Source organism: Rhincodon typus, chromosome 6 (assembly GCF_021869965.1).
Source record: "Rhincodon typus isolate 14 chromosome 6, sRhiTyp1.1, whole genome shotgun sequence".
NCBI lineage: Eukaryota > Metazoa > Chordata > Chondrichthyes > Orectolobiformes > Rhincodontidae > Rhincodon > Rhincodon typus.
Window position 1 is genome coordinate 50,647,224 of NC_063337.1, and position 15,118 is coordinate 50,662,341.

General features: G+C 39.4%; 1 protein-coding gene across 5 annotated transcripts in view; it reads right to left on the reverse strand.

Annotated features, from left to right (window-relative positions):
• The window catches only part of LOC109917739 (neuromedin-S-like), a 29,499-nt gene that overhangs the window by 11,090 nt on the left and 3,291 nt on the right, over positions 1 to 15,118 (reverse strand). For 4 of the 5 annotated variants that reach the window (XM_048597991.1, XM_020517595.2, XM_048597989.1 and 1 more), the window contains exons 2-7: positions 13,584 to 13,639; positions 13,399 to 13,449; positions 11,642 to 11,701; positions 11,454 to 11,483; positions 11,311 to 11,358; positions 10,706 to 10,780 (exon numbers count right to left, since the gene is read on the reverse strand). In XM_048597991.1, the coding sequence (XP_048453948.1) occupies positions 10,706 to 10,780; positions 11,311 to 11,358; positions 11,454 to 11,483; positions 11,642 to 11,701; positions 13,399 to 13,449; positions 13,584 to 13,639 (320 nt within the window). The remainder of the gene's footprint in view (positions 1 to 10,705; positions 10,781 to 11,310; positions 11,359 to 11,453; positions 11,484 to 11,641; positions 11,702 to 13,398; positions 13,450 to 13,583; positions 13,640 to 15,118) is intronic. The other variant, XM_048597990.1, reaches the window with a different exon arrangement.

Below are 15,118 nucleotides of genomic sequence, written 5' to 3' on the forward strand. Positions count from 1 at the left end.
CCATCCCCAGCTGTCCTTGAGAAAGTGGTGGTGTGTTGTTTTCTTGAACTGCTGGAGTCAATTTCTTGTAGGTAGATCCATAATGCCACTGGGGAGGGAGTTCTAGGATTTTGACTCTACATCACTCAAGGAACAACGACATATTTGACAATGAGAATGGTGTGTGGTTTAGAGAGGTACTTGGTCATGTTCCCATGTAACTGCAGCCCTTATTCTTCTATTTGCTCGAGGTTGCAGATTTGGAAGGAGCCTTGGTGATTTACTGCAGTAAGCCTGGTGGATGGTATGTAGTGCTGTACGGTGTACCGGTGGGGGGAAGGGTGGTGGAGTTGCTTTGTCCTGGATGGTGTTGAGTTTCTTGAGTATTGTTGGAGTTGCATTCATCCAGGTAAGTGGGGAGTATTCCATCACACTGCTGATTTATACTTTGTAGTGGTGGGCAGCTTTGGGGAGCTGAGTTACTTGCCATAGAACTCCTAGCATCTGACCTGTCCTTGTAACCAACTTATATGGGGTTGGTCCAGTTCAGATTCTGGTCAATGATAAGCTCAAGAAGTTATTAGTGGAAATTCAAATGATGCTAATGAATGTCAAGGGCATTGGCTAGATTCTGCTCATTGCTAGTGGTGTGAATCTTATTTGCTACTTATCAGTCCAAGGCTGGGCATTGCCCAAGTCCTGCTGCACATGGACATGAACTCCTTCAGTACCTGAGATGTTGCAAATGGTGCTGAACATTGTGCAATCGTCAGTGAATATCCCTACTTCAGACCTATAATGGAAGGAAGGTCTGTAATGAAGGAACTGAAGTTGGTCAGATATGGGACATTACCCTGCAGAACTCCTGCAGAGATGTCCGACGTCTAACAACCATAAAAGTTGGGAGGGAGAGTTACTCTGGGAGTTCTCAACATGGATTTTGGACCCCATGAAGTCGCATGGCAAAGGTTAAACAGGTTGGGACTCCACCCGTTGGAATTTAGAAGAAGGAGAGGTGATATGGGATTCTTAAGGGGCTTTGTAGGGTAAACCTGAAAGGATTGGAGAGTCTAAGGCCAGAGGACATAGTCTCAGAATAAAGGGTTGCCAATTTAAAACTGAGACAACCAGGAATTTCTTCTCTGAGGGTTGGGAGTCTTTGGAACTCCTTGCCACAGAAAGCTCTGAGGGCAGAACCCTTGTGTATATTTAAGGCTGAGATCGATAGATTCTTGATCAGTGGAAGAATCAAGTGTTGTGGGGAAAGGGCAAGAAAGTGGAAGTTGGGAATGTCAGATCAGCCATTATCCTATTGAATGGTGGGGCAGGCTTGAGGGGCCCTGTTTCTATTTCTATTGGCCTTAACATTATTTTGATGCAGATCTTGTGACTTGTTTTGTATAAATGTACCTTGTCGTCTTATTTTATTTGTCTCTAATCAACTGCATGATTAATTCTTAAAATGGTAACATAAGTTATAAAAATTCAGCACAGTGATAACGTTTGATTTCAGGTAATCATGTGAATAAGGTCTAATGCGAATTGCTGTAAAGCATGTGACGCCTATTTAACTGCGGAGCAAAGAAAGATTCTATATAATCTTAACCATTCAACGCGACTGCAATGTTAGGGAACCAGTCAGCAGATAACCAGACATCGGCAAGATGACTAGCATCCTTAAGAAACAAATCTGAAATTGGTCATGTACCACCTAGCCAATCTGAGACTGATCATGCGCTATTTATGTGTTGCCAAGCTAATCAGAGGTCAGGGGTTCCACCGAACATGCACAGCAAGGGTTGGTAGGCAGTAAAACTTTTAACAGCCAGATTAGTGGCAAGAAATGAAGAAATAGATAGAACTTCAGTCAACAGAACACAGCGAGAACCAAGTGTGCAGTCAACCAGATTTTGCAAGCTGTTATTCCAAAGTAAATCAATTGATTCCACTGCCATTTATTAAGTATCATTCTTTTATACTTATTGTGACAATATTAATATGTTTTGTGAAACTTGTGCAATCATACTTGGAGTCAGAGTAGTCCTATGACTAGCTGAAATTGTAAATCCCTTTTGAGATTAGTTTTCCCAGTCAGTCTATAATTGTAATTGACTTAAGTCTTACAATTAAATTGAATTCTCTTCATTTCACAAGGTGGGCTTTCTTTGGAAAAGGATAATAATGACAAATTTCCAATGAGAAAGAAAAGTAGTCTTAATTAAAGCAATAAATGAATTTGCATGTGCACGCACATATTTCAGTGCATATGTTTTGAGCAAACGCAAAGGTCACTCCAAAAGTCTCACTAGGATTCTAAGAGCAAACTACAGAATTGATATGGCAAAGATAAGTTTCTTTTTAGGACAGATGTCAACCAAGCCAAAGGGATTAATAGGTTTGATGGGAAGACCCACAAACCTCTCAGAGATACATTTATTAAGGTACCAGAAGAATTCATCGTTATTACAAAAGATTTGAATTATAAGGATAAGGGAGTCTTATGGCAGTTGTGTGTGGCCTTGATGTGACCACACCCAGTCGCCTCAGCTGTGGAAGGGTATATACTTACCTTAAAGAGAATGCAACAATGGTTCACCTAGACTGATTCCTGGGATGAATGCACAGTCCTATGAAGGGAGATTGAGTAGATTAAGTCTATATTCCCTGGAATTTAGAAGAATGAGAAGTGATCTCATTGAAACATAAACAAATCTTAAGGGGCTTGAAAGAATAGATGGTGGGACTTTGCCATCCCTGGCTAGGAATTTTAAAACTAGTGGTCATTGTCTCATAGTAATTAGGACTGAGATGGAGAAAAAATTCTTCACTTGAAGCATTGTGAGCATTTGAAATCCTCTACTGTAAAGAGCTGTGGAAACTCAATCATTAAGTATATTCAAGTCAGAGTTTGATAACTTGCTGGCTAGTAAGGGAATCAGAAATATGGGGAGTGTGCAGGAAAGTGTGGACATGATTAAAGAATAGTAAAGATCCTTTTGAATGAGGCCAAAAGGCCTACTCCTGTTTTATTTGTGACGTTCCTACCACTGAATCCTGGATGGGATGAGACAATAAATGAGGTTTCTATTTAGATGGAGAGATGTTCAGAAAGATGTTAAAGATCTCATGGCACTTTGCAAAAAGAACATATTTCTGAAGTCCTAGCTCATCCTTGACCGTCATTAAAACACATCAAAAATAAATGAACCGGCACCTGAATTCAACGGTGCTTGTAACTTCTGGCAAACATGTTGCTACATTTGCCTACATAAGATATATAATTCTATCACAGCATCAATGTACATCTAAAGAGCACTTTGAACAGTAAAATGTCTCAACACTTATTTGGAGCATCATCAGGCAAATTTTGAAGGATAGATATAAAAAAGAGAGGTTTTAAGGAGTGCCATAAAGGAAAAGAGGGAGAGAGGGTGCTGGACTTTCCCTGTTGCATCGTAATCACAGTGTTGGCCTCAATTCTGGGTCAGAAGCCTGAAAGTGGCAATCGTGGGTTGTTGCTCAAAGTCTTCCTACAGGCAGCCGAGTAAGACACTGTCTTCAGGGACTGTGTCCAATTGTGAATATGGAAAACATCAGTGAATCACTGGCTGTAATGTTCAGCTGGCAGTTCCACCTGGAGAAGTGGGTGCCACTGAGTTAGACAAGACAGAACAAGGGCATTTCAAATTGAAATCATTGTCTAAGGTTTTTGAGTAGATTTGTAGCTCGGGTTGTGGTGGTTGTGGTTGGTTGGCGCGCCGAGCTAGTTTGTTGTTCCGCAGACGTTTCATTACCCTGCTGGGTAACATCATCAGTGCAGCTTCCAATGAAGTGCAAATCATGGTCTTTGTCATTGTTAAAAAAAAATTCCCTCATGTCTGCATTGTCAGGCCATCAGCGTGAATGGAAATCCTTTCAGTGAGTGACTTGCACCTGTGGTTTTGGCCACTTTATCCCAGAAGATCAGAGCTGTAGTGATGCAGAGGAGATGGCTACAGCCCAGTGACATAGCACTAGGAGGCTGCCTTCAATTCAATTCCAGTATCTGACCTCAGCAGCGGACTTGACCACCATCAGGAAAATCCTGGTGGTCGGAGCATCTCTCTCATAATTGCTGCAATGATTATCATAGATTAAGAAATGCCGCGATCCTATTTCAAGTTTATTATAAGGTACTTAATCAAATACATTTCAGAATCCTACAAATACAGCATCATTCTCAATTTTCTCTGTTACCTCAAATAAATGAACCAAATTAGTTAAACATTACTGGCTTCCCCAATTAATCAGTATTTAGAATCATAGAATTCCTACAGTGTGGAAGCAGACCATTCAGCCCATTGAATTCATACTGACCTTCTGAAATGCATCCCACCCAGACCCATCCCCTAACCTATCTCTGCATATCCCACCCTAGATACTACGGGAAATTTAGCATGGCCAATCCACCTAACCTGCACATCATTGGACTGTGGGAGGAAACTAGAGCACCTGGAGGAAACCCATGCAGACACAGGGAGAATGTGCAAACTCCACACAGATAGTTGCCCAAGACTAGGATCTAACCTCAGTCCTTGGCGCTGTGAGGCAGCAGTGCTAACCACTGTGCCACCGTGCTGCCCTAAGAAACCTGGGCTCGTCCAGAAGTTGAACCCAGGACCTTTTGCATGTCAACACTGTACAGTGAGCTGCTTATTTTGCTCCATACTATTATTTTGAAAAAGCTTTCCCCACATTGCGCTAAAAAGGACTGTAGTTGCTGGGTTTATCCTTGCATTCTTTTTTGGAGAACTGGGTAACATTTGTAATTTTCCAATCCTCAGAGCATCATCCTGAATCCAGGGATGATTGGAAGATTTTGGCCGCGCCTCCACAATTTAAACTCTTACATACCTCCAGCCTCCTTATATGTATCTCAAACTGCTGGCAACTTATCTACTTATCTATGACCTTTCTACTATCTCACTTTTGTTGATTTTTAGTAAACAAAGTAGCTCAACAATGGATGTTGTTATAGCGTTGATAGTACCTTTTTTCCTTGGACAGTAGTCAATTAATACATCAGCCATACCCTCTGCCTTCAAGTATAAATACCGTCTTTGGTGCCTAATTGCCTCCTCTCATACTTTTGCCATTTAATATGCTTATAGATGACTTTTGGATTCCCTTTATTATTGGCTGTTAGAGCATTGATACACTGTCTTTACTCTTTAATTACTTTCTTCAAAAAAAACAACCCCTAGCAATTCCTTTGTCTTTTGCAATGATTCTCCATACTAATGTCCTCACTTGCTCCACCTCCACCTTCCCCAACAGTATAAAAACCACCATTTTCCAACTTCTTTCCATTCTGAAAAAGTCATATCAGGGCAGGACTTACTCAATTAATAGTGGGGCCCTGCAGAGTTATAAGGAGAGGCTGGGACATATTTCACTGGAGCATCGGAAGCTGAGGAGTGACATTAAAGAGGTTTATAAAATCATGAGGAGCATAGATAAGGTAAATAGCTAAGGACTTTTCCACAGGTTAGGAGAGTATAAAGCTACAGGGCATAGGTTTAAGATGAGAAGGGAAAGATTTAAAAGGGACTTGAGGGGCAACCTGTTCACATAGAGGGTGGTGCGCATATGGTATGAGCTGCCAGAAGAAGTGGTAGAGGCAAGAACAATTACAACATTTAAAAGATATTTAGACAGATTCATGGATAGGAAAGATGTAGGGGGATATGGGCCAAATGCAGGCAAATGGGATTAGTTGAGTTTGGGAAACCTGGTCAGCATGGATGAATTGGGCCAAAAAGTCTGTTTCCATGATCTATGACTCTATGACTCAAAACATTAACTCTGCTTCTCTCTCTAAAGATACTGCTAGACCTGTTGAGTTTCGCTAGCATTCTGTGTTTGTTCATCATTATCCCCGTCTTAAATAAGTGACCCCTTACTCTGAGATTATGCCATCCGGTGCTAGATTCTCCTGAAGGGGAGGTGATGGCCTAGTGGCATTATTGCTGGACTGTTAATCCATTGACCCAGATAGTGTTCTGGGGACCCCGGTTCAAATCCCGCCGTGGCAGATAGTGGAATTTGAATTCAATAAATATCTGGAATTAAGAATCTAATGATGACTGTGAATCCATTGTCAATTGTCAGGAAAAACCCATCTGGTTCACTAATGTCCTTTAGGAAAGGAAATTGCCATCCTTGGCCTACATGTGACTCCAGACCCACAACAATGTGGTTGACTCAACTGCCCTCTGGGCAATAAACGATGGGCAATAAATACTGCCTGGCCGGTGATGCCCTCATCCCATGAATTAATAAAGAAAGGGAAACAACCTCTCCTCATCTATGCTGTCAAGCCCTCTAAGAATCTTCTATGTTTTAATAAGGTTGCGTCTCATTCTTCTAAACTCCAATGAGTACAGGCCCAATCTACTCAATCTCTCTTCATAAGAAAATCTCTGCAGAGTATGATAAGATTGGTAAACTACAGATGCAGATTTACATGGTGGACTGTAGTGGAGGCATGACTTAAAAAGCAGAAGGACTGATATCAAATATTTCTGGATAAAAAATGTTTAAGAATAATAGGGAAGGAAAGAAAGAATGTGGGCAGTGGTACTGATTAAGGAGAATATAAAACTGTGTGGGAGAGAAAGGGGGTCTTGGAGAGTTCAAGGAAATAATCTATTTGATAGAAGCCACAAAAAAAGCCAGCATTCAATTAGTGGATGCATTATTTTGGGGTCCAACTAGAGAAACAAAAATTTACAAAGAAATAACAGAGGTACAAAATCTACAGAGTAGTTATAATTTGGAAGTTTAATTATCCTAATATAGATTGGGATATTAGTAATGTAAAGACCAGAATTTCTAGAGTTTGCTCAGGAGAAATCTCAGGATCAGTACTTTTCCTGAACAAAAACAAAGTTGCTGGAAAAGCTCAGCAGGTCTGGCAGCATCTGTGGAGGAGAAAACAGAGTTAACGTTTCGGGTCCGGTGACCCTTCCTCAGAACTGATGGTGGCTGGGAAAACATCAGTTTATATGCAGAAAATAGGGAGCTGGGTAGGGTAGGGAGTAAACGATAGGATAGAGCCCAAAGAGAGAGAAAGACAGTTGGACAGACAAAGGAGTTGCTAACGATCAGGCTGGGAGGGTGAATAGTTGTTAATGGGGACTGTTAGTGACTAACAACAGGGGATGTGTAATGGCAGGCTATGTGGTAACAAGGCCTGGTGTGTGGGGTAAGGGGCTGGGACATGGGAGAGTTTAGGCCCTAAAATTATTGAACTCAATATTGAGTCCGGAGGGCTGTAGGGTCCCCAAGTGGAAAATGAGGTGTTGTTCCTCCAGCTTGCGTTGGGCTTCACTGGAACACTGTGGCAAGCCGGAGACAGAGATGTTGGCCAGGGAGCAGGGTGGTGCATTGAAGTGGCAGGCAACTGGTATTTCAGGGTCTTTTTTGCGAGCAGAACGTAGATGTTTTGCGAAGTGGTTGCCAAGTCTACGCTTCATTTCCCCAATGTAGAGGAGACCACATTGTGAGCAGCGAATGCAATAGACTAGATTCTTGGAAGTGCAGGTGAAGTGTTGCTTCACCTGGAAGGTATGTTTGGGCCCTTGGATTCTGGGGAGGGAGGAGGTAAATGCGCAGGTGTTGCACCTTCGCCGGTTACAGGGGAAGGTGCCGTAGGGCTGTGGGGAGGTGTTGGGGGTGAAGGAAGTGTGGACCAGGGTGTCCCAGAGGGAATGGTCCCTGCGGAAGGCGGACAAGGGATGGGAGGGGAGTGGGACACATATGGGACACATATTGCTGAATTCAGTTCTGAGGAAGGGTCACCGGACCTGAAACATTAACTCTGTTTTCTCCTTCACAGATGCTGCCAGATCTGCTGAGATTTTCCAGCAACTTTGTTTTTGTTCCTGATTTACAGCATCCGCAGTTCTTTTGGTTTTTATTCAGTACTTTTCCTGGTTGTCTGAGGAAGGAGACAGTGCTGTTCTGGGGGAATGAGTTGGCACAAGATAATGAAGTACCAGTTGGGAACTATTTAGAGGACGGTTAACATAGATTTAAGTTAGCAATGGAAAATTACTTTATTGACTCCATATAGGTAGAAGTAAGAACTAACAAGATGAGAAGACATTGGTGGGAGTAGTCTATAGGTCCCCTAACAGTAGCTGATCTATAGAACCAACAATAAATTATGAGATACAAAGAATAAATTATGAGAAAGTGAAGGCATCTTAAAAAAGGCAGACAATAATTGTGGGTGACTTTAATCTTAATGTGGTCTATGAAAATCAAATTGGCAACGATTACGATGAGGAATAATTCATAGAGGTTCGTATGTTGATGTTTTGTAAATATTCCCAATAATGGATCAGGCTATTTTGTATCTAGTAATGTTCAATGAGGTAGTTTTAATAAATTATGTCAGAAGAGATTCCCCAGGGAACAGAGACCTAACATGATAAAAGTTAGCATTCAGATTAAGGAGGAGAAGCGTGGGTCAGAAACAACCATTCTACACTTAAATAAGGGCATTTACAAGAAAATAAGGGCAGATGGGTAAAGCAAACCAGGGCAGATTTATACAGTGCCTTGGGGGGTGTTGCCGAACAAAAAGACCTTGGGGGTGCAGGTGCATAGTTCCTTGAAAGTGGAGTCACAGGTAGACAGGGTGGTGAAGGAGGCATTTGGCATGCTTGCCTTCATTGGTCAGCGCATCATGTTGCAGATCTACAGGACATTGATGAGGCTACTTTTAGAATACTGCATTCAATTGTGGTCTCCCTGCTATAGGAAGGATGTTGTAAAACTTGAAAGGGTTCAGAAAAGATTTCCAAGGATGTTGCCAGGGTTTGAGAATTTGAGTTACAGTGAGAGGCTGTATAGGCTGGAGCTTTTCTCCCTGGAGCATCAGAGGCTGAGGCTTGACCTTATAGAGGTTTATAAAATCATGAGGGGCAAGGATGGGGTGAATCGGCAAGGTCTTTTTTCCAGGATAGGGGAGTCCAAAACTAGAGGGCATAGGTTTAAGGTGAGAGGGGAAAGATTTAAAAAGGCAACTAGGGGAGAACTTTTTCATGCAGAAGGTGGTGCATATATGGAACGAGCTGCCAGGGGAAGTGGTGGAGGCGGGTACAATTATAACATTTAAAAGGCATCTGGATGGGTACATGAATAGGATGGGCTGATAGGGAGATAGGTCAAATGCTGGCAAAATGAGACTAGATCAGTTTAGGATATCTGGTCGGCATGAATGAATTGGACCAAGGGGTCTGTTTTGATGCTATATGACTCTATGAGTTGGCTGGTGGACTGAAAACAAGTTTAGCAGAAAAGGCAGCTGAGGAACCATAGCAGATGTTTAAGAAAATAGGTCATGACTCACAGCAAAGATCTATCCCAGTGAGGAAGAAGGACTCTATGAAGGGGTTAACCATGAATAACCAAGGAAGTTAAGGGTAGAATCAAATGGAAGAAAAAAATGCAATGTGGCAAAGATTAGGGTAAACCAGAGAACTGAGATAGTTTTAAAAGTCAACAAAAGATGACCAAATGAAGAAGAAAATGATTAAATAAACCATGAGGACAAAGTAGCAAGTAATATAAAAAACAGATAGTAAGAGTAAGAGCTAACAAATAGTAAGATATAAAAAAGAAAAGAGAAATGAAAGTGAACACAGGCACCTAAAAAATGAGGCTGAGGAAATAACAATGGCAAACCAGGAAATGGCAGAGGTGAATAAATAATTTGCATCAGTCTTCACTAGAAAACATTCTAATAACATTCCAAAATTACTAAATAATCAAAGGCCCAATGTGGGGAAGAAATAAACACAATAACTATCACTAGAGGAAAGGCACAAGGGAAACTAATGGATTAAAGACTGATAAGCTAATTGGACTTGATGGGTTGCATCCTAGAATTTTAAAAGAAGTAAAGATTGATATAGTAGATATATTAGTAGTAATCTCTCAAGAATCCTTAGATTTGGAAAAAGTCCCAGTGTATTGGAAAATTGTCAATATAATACCCTTATTCAACAAAGGGAGGAAGACAAGAAGAGAAGGGAACTATAAGCCTGTTAAATTAACATTTGGCATCGAGAAAATGCTGGAGTCTATTATAAAGAATGTAATAGCTGAACAGTTAGAAGTACATAAAATTAAGCAGAAACATCACAGCTTCAGAAGGGGAAATCATGAATTAAAAATTTATTACAGTTCTTTGAGGAGGTAGCAAGTAGCATTGATAAAGGGAGACCAATAGATGCAATATGTTTGGATTTCCAACAGGGTATTCAATAAAGTACTGCACATAAGGTGAATATTAAGATAAGAGCCCACGGTGTTGTGGACATTATATTAGCATGGTTGGAGGATTGGCTAGCTAATAACAGATAGAAAGTTGAACATTTGAAATCAAAATTGTAAAGATGGCTTTTTCATTCAACCATTTCTAGCCTTTCTGAATGTCAGTAGTAGTACTGAATATTATGCTCTTACCTGCAATATCAAATCAGACTCAGTTCTTGTTCATGATCATTACAATGTTATCTTATAGTAATATTAGAAAACACATTTATAGAAAACTTTTATATAGATTACATAGGAGGTGTCTTCTTCAGAATGACATGGTAAAAGTTTTGAGTACTCTGATCACGGTGTTTAATGTGAAAGGTTTAAAATGATAATAGAAGCAAAATATACATACTGAATCAAGAGATCTATCCATTCTTCTTTCAGAAAGCTTTGGAGCAAGATGGAGTAATGGGTGCACAGCAGACAACTACAACAACAACAAAAAACATGATAAACACCAGATAACATTTAGAGATTGCTCAAATTTTCAAACAATCCAATCTTGGTACTTTTTTAAAAATCAGATATTAAATGGTTGAACAGATTTATCCCATTGACAGATTATTTAAGGATTAATTGCATTAAAGATAGCATGATTTTTGCCTGGTCTTGCATGGGATGGGTCACTGGCAATACCAATATTTGTTGCTCATCCTGAATCAGCCATGAACTGAATGGTTGGCTTTCTAGGTCATTTCAATGAATAGTTAAAAGGTATTTGAAAGTTTAATATTCACTCTTAGTCATTAAAGTATTTTAATTTTAGATTATAGGGAAAAAATATATTTAAACTTGCACAAACAAATTTATTATATTTATGAATTCATAAGATAGTAAAGAAGAGATTTCTTTACTATCGGCAATTATAGAAGGTGAAATAATTTAATTCCTATTATGCCAATATGACAGCACAGATACGTGAGCATTATTACTAAAACAATAACTGAAAATACTTACTGCATTTTTCAGATGTGGTGTTTGCGTTTTGGAGTAATGAAATAAAAACTGTATCAGAGAAAAACAGGACTTCACTAATGTACAATGAGGCAGACAAATTTCACAATTTTAATCTGTAAGCAAAATAATAAAAATGTACTCACTCTTTTATACATACCCATACTATCATCACCCTAGAATAGGTGTAATGATAGAATATTTGGTAAGTTAACAGCAGTAGTAATTTGTAACAGAAACAAAGCTTTGAATTTAGTAATTAAAAAAAGGAAATGGCAGTATCTGAATTTGAAAGAAAATGTGTAAAATAATTTCAATGCATTCAAATACTCGCCTCAGTTCTTGGCATATTTTGTAGGATGGTATTGCAAAAGTCCATAACAAATTTAGTGAGCTGAAATGTAAATATTTCATGTATGTTAATTAGCATAAACATAACAAAGATGGTAGTTCTCAAATTCCAATATTGTTTTGGTTCTGAGCAACTGCCCCCTCCCCCCTGCATTGCTCATTCCTTTTTACCTAAAAGAATTGGGAACTTAGACATTGGAATTGCCCAACATTGAATGGCAATATTAATTCGCATTGAATGTTAGGTGGAACAGGTCATCTAAACATCATTTTCTCCTTCTGTTATCCTTCTGTCAAAGGTGTAGCTTCCTCCTAAACCAAAGTGTTTTCTCTTTATTAGGAGATGGTAACACTGAACTACTGTGAAGTCTTATGCATGCTAAGGAAAACATGTTAGCTCCTTTAACATAAGAAACTGACCATAGATATTGTAGTTTTGACAAATCCAACAGGTATTTACTACAACTAACTATTGTGTAAAAACATTATATTTCTGAGGCATGTACGTTTCTGGATTTATTACAACAAAGGAACATTCTTCCAGTAGTGTGTCATGCTTCAAATGATCCAAGTTAAGATAAAGTATGGAATCGTTATGTCCTCAAGTTATACACAATAATAAAGTAATGACATCATGATCATCTCTTTTAAAGATGTGTCGATTGCGTGAAATAACACAACAACATCTCTCCGGCCAGTGAAAACTTTATCCTTTAATCCCATTGGTCTAGCTCACATCAAGCTCAGGTTACATGTGAATGGTCAACAAAACAATCCAAAATGCCAATTAGTCTACAATGAGTAGCAATATTGAAATTCAGAACAAAAATTTTATCCAAGGCCCTCAGAAACCTTATAATGATTTATATTACCATTTTCATGTACTCTCCTAAAAACTCAAGAGTGCAAAGGAAGACCAAAGCTCACAAAGGAGGAAAGGTGCAGTTCATTTCCCTGGCTGTGCTGAGTGAACTGATTTCTATTAACACATTAGTAAGGCATTGTGATCCCAGACTAGACTAGGTCCAATTTAAAAATAAGTTATGTCTGTCAGTATTATCCTTTGCGTCTGTAGGAAAATGAGGTAAGCAAAAGAGGTTTTGAAAGATGTCGGAAAAATTCAATAGAAAAGGATGAACGTGTATGTCAGTGCCCACCTCCATGGAAGTAGGATCAAAAGTGACTGCTATGATCAATTCCAGAGAAACAGCATCAAAGACATGAGGTTTACTTGGAAAATTTGTGTTCTCCTGAGTCTCATTGCACATCTTAAACAACTAAGCCATCACACTCAAAGTTACTATTGCATTCAAGTAGTCTTTGTTTTTAAGATGCCTTCAGCATACCTTAGCCATCATGGATAACATCTTCTAGTCAAAGAACCATTATTGCATTAGGCAAATCACGGTTACACTGCTTGCAAGTACAAAACCTTCTCGATAGATAGCAAAGAGCTGTGGGGTTTTTGGAAAGCAGGATTGGCTGAGATTCAGCACTTAACTATTCAATAATTTAGCTAAATGGTCATTCACAAAATGTGATCAACATCTCAGAAGGCTGTTTGACCACCGTTTTGACAAAAAAGCACAACATGACTTGTCTTGTACTAAGAAAAATAATGTCCGTATGTTATTGCACTTAAAGAATCTCCAATAAAAAAAGACATCACAAAGGTTACAGATAAATACATTTACTCCCCCTGTGTCTTTACAAAGAAGAAAATAAAATTTCTTATTTTACCTGAGGCTGTGTCTGAAGTGCCCTCCAATGACTGAAACACAAAGCCAAATTCTAAAGTGGAGAAAACAAGATCACAATTACATTTACATTATGTTGCTCATTCCTGAGGAATGTAATTTGTTGTTAAAGTTCGGCAATGCCAACCACAAAATCCAGCAAACATTTATTTGAGTCATTAATATTACCTCTGCATTGTTATTGTCCCATTCTTCAAAATAGTCTTGGAAGTGATGTGGAGAACCTGCCAACAGGGATAAATAAGTGTGATGGATGCAAATGGACAAAGAACACATTAAGTACAAATAATAACACTAACATTGAAGCATGGGAATTTGATGGAGAAAAAGTGTATAACAAAATCAACAAAGAAGAAGAGCTGAAATTTAGTTCATAAAAAACAGGTATTTGTATTTGAAAATCCCTTTGACTTTACAGCAATATTGTAGTGAATGAGACCAGGAAATGTGACAATCTGTTGTTATGCAGGTTTACCATCCACCTTGGCTTCTGAAATAACTCCACAGAGGCCAGTATCCCATCCCCAAGTCACACTTTATTTACACATGTACAGTCCTTGACTTTAGGACTGCCTCTTCAGAGTCAGCTCTCAAAGTGCAGCATCTCTGACACATCCCTTTCTATCCGTCAGCCAGGGCTCTCTGATTGGGGCTGTTAATCTGGTCCAATCAGGAAACTCATATTCTATGATGTCCAGCTGCCTGACCTCATTACAATCACTACAACTTCCATTTAAATGGGAAGACATATTTAAATTAAATATCAAAGAAGCAGGTATCAAATATCCCATGTGCCATTGTTATTAAAACTTGCACTGAGTGCTAATTGCATCTTTATAAAATGCATGTCCAGCATTGCTGGGCATTACAGAAAAAGCCGAATTGAATGCACAAGTCCAGCAAGGCATGACTTTTGTCAATATCAGAACTTATGCGAGATCCGGAGACACCCTTCTTTTAAAAATACACTAATGAGATCTGCAAACCTCTAATTCTTCAGCAGGACAAAGTATCCTGATCCTGTGGCCTGTCATATTATCTACATTTATGTTGCAGTAATACCTGATCACTCATGCTTTATGTATCAGCTTGCTTGTTCTCATCTGGCAGATTCTCAAAGTCCATTGGTAGAATGTCTCCAAAATTGGTATTTGTTGTGATCACGGGATAACAAGGTGTAGAGCTGGATGAACACAGCAGGCCAAGCAGCATCAGAGGAACAGGAAGGCTGACGTTTCGGGCCTAGACCCTTCTTCAGAAGGGTGATCAGTTGTGTTTTTGTAGTGAAGAGCTGCCAGAAGAATCTAATGCTTCTTCTGCCTCCATTTCTTCTTCTGGGATATTCAGGAAGAAAGGCAATAGCATAGCTTGTTAAATAGAACAGTTCTGATTGAAATTTCAGTAGAAGTTGTGACATGTTGGTACTATCTCTGACAGGTAATGCAGGATAAGGAGGAAAATAATATTATTATGATCGTCTGACTGGGACCTACCCTCCCACACACCCCCTCCATTCCCTAAGTATTTCCTTTCCTAGAAGCTCCTAAACTTGCACAAGGTGGAGGATGAGGGGATGAAGATTTGAAGTCCATTCATTATCTGTCCCCAAATCTCTGGTCACTTGTTCATAGAAAGAAAATCCTTCAATAACAACTTTCTTATCCTTGGGACGTTCCAAAACAATCAAAAATGCTGTTCTTGCA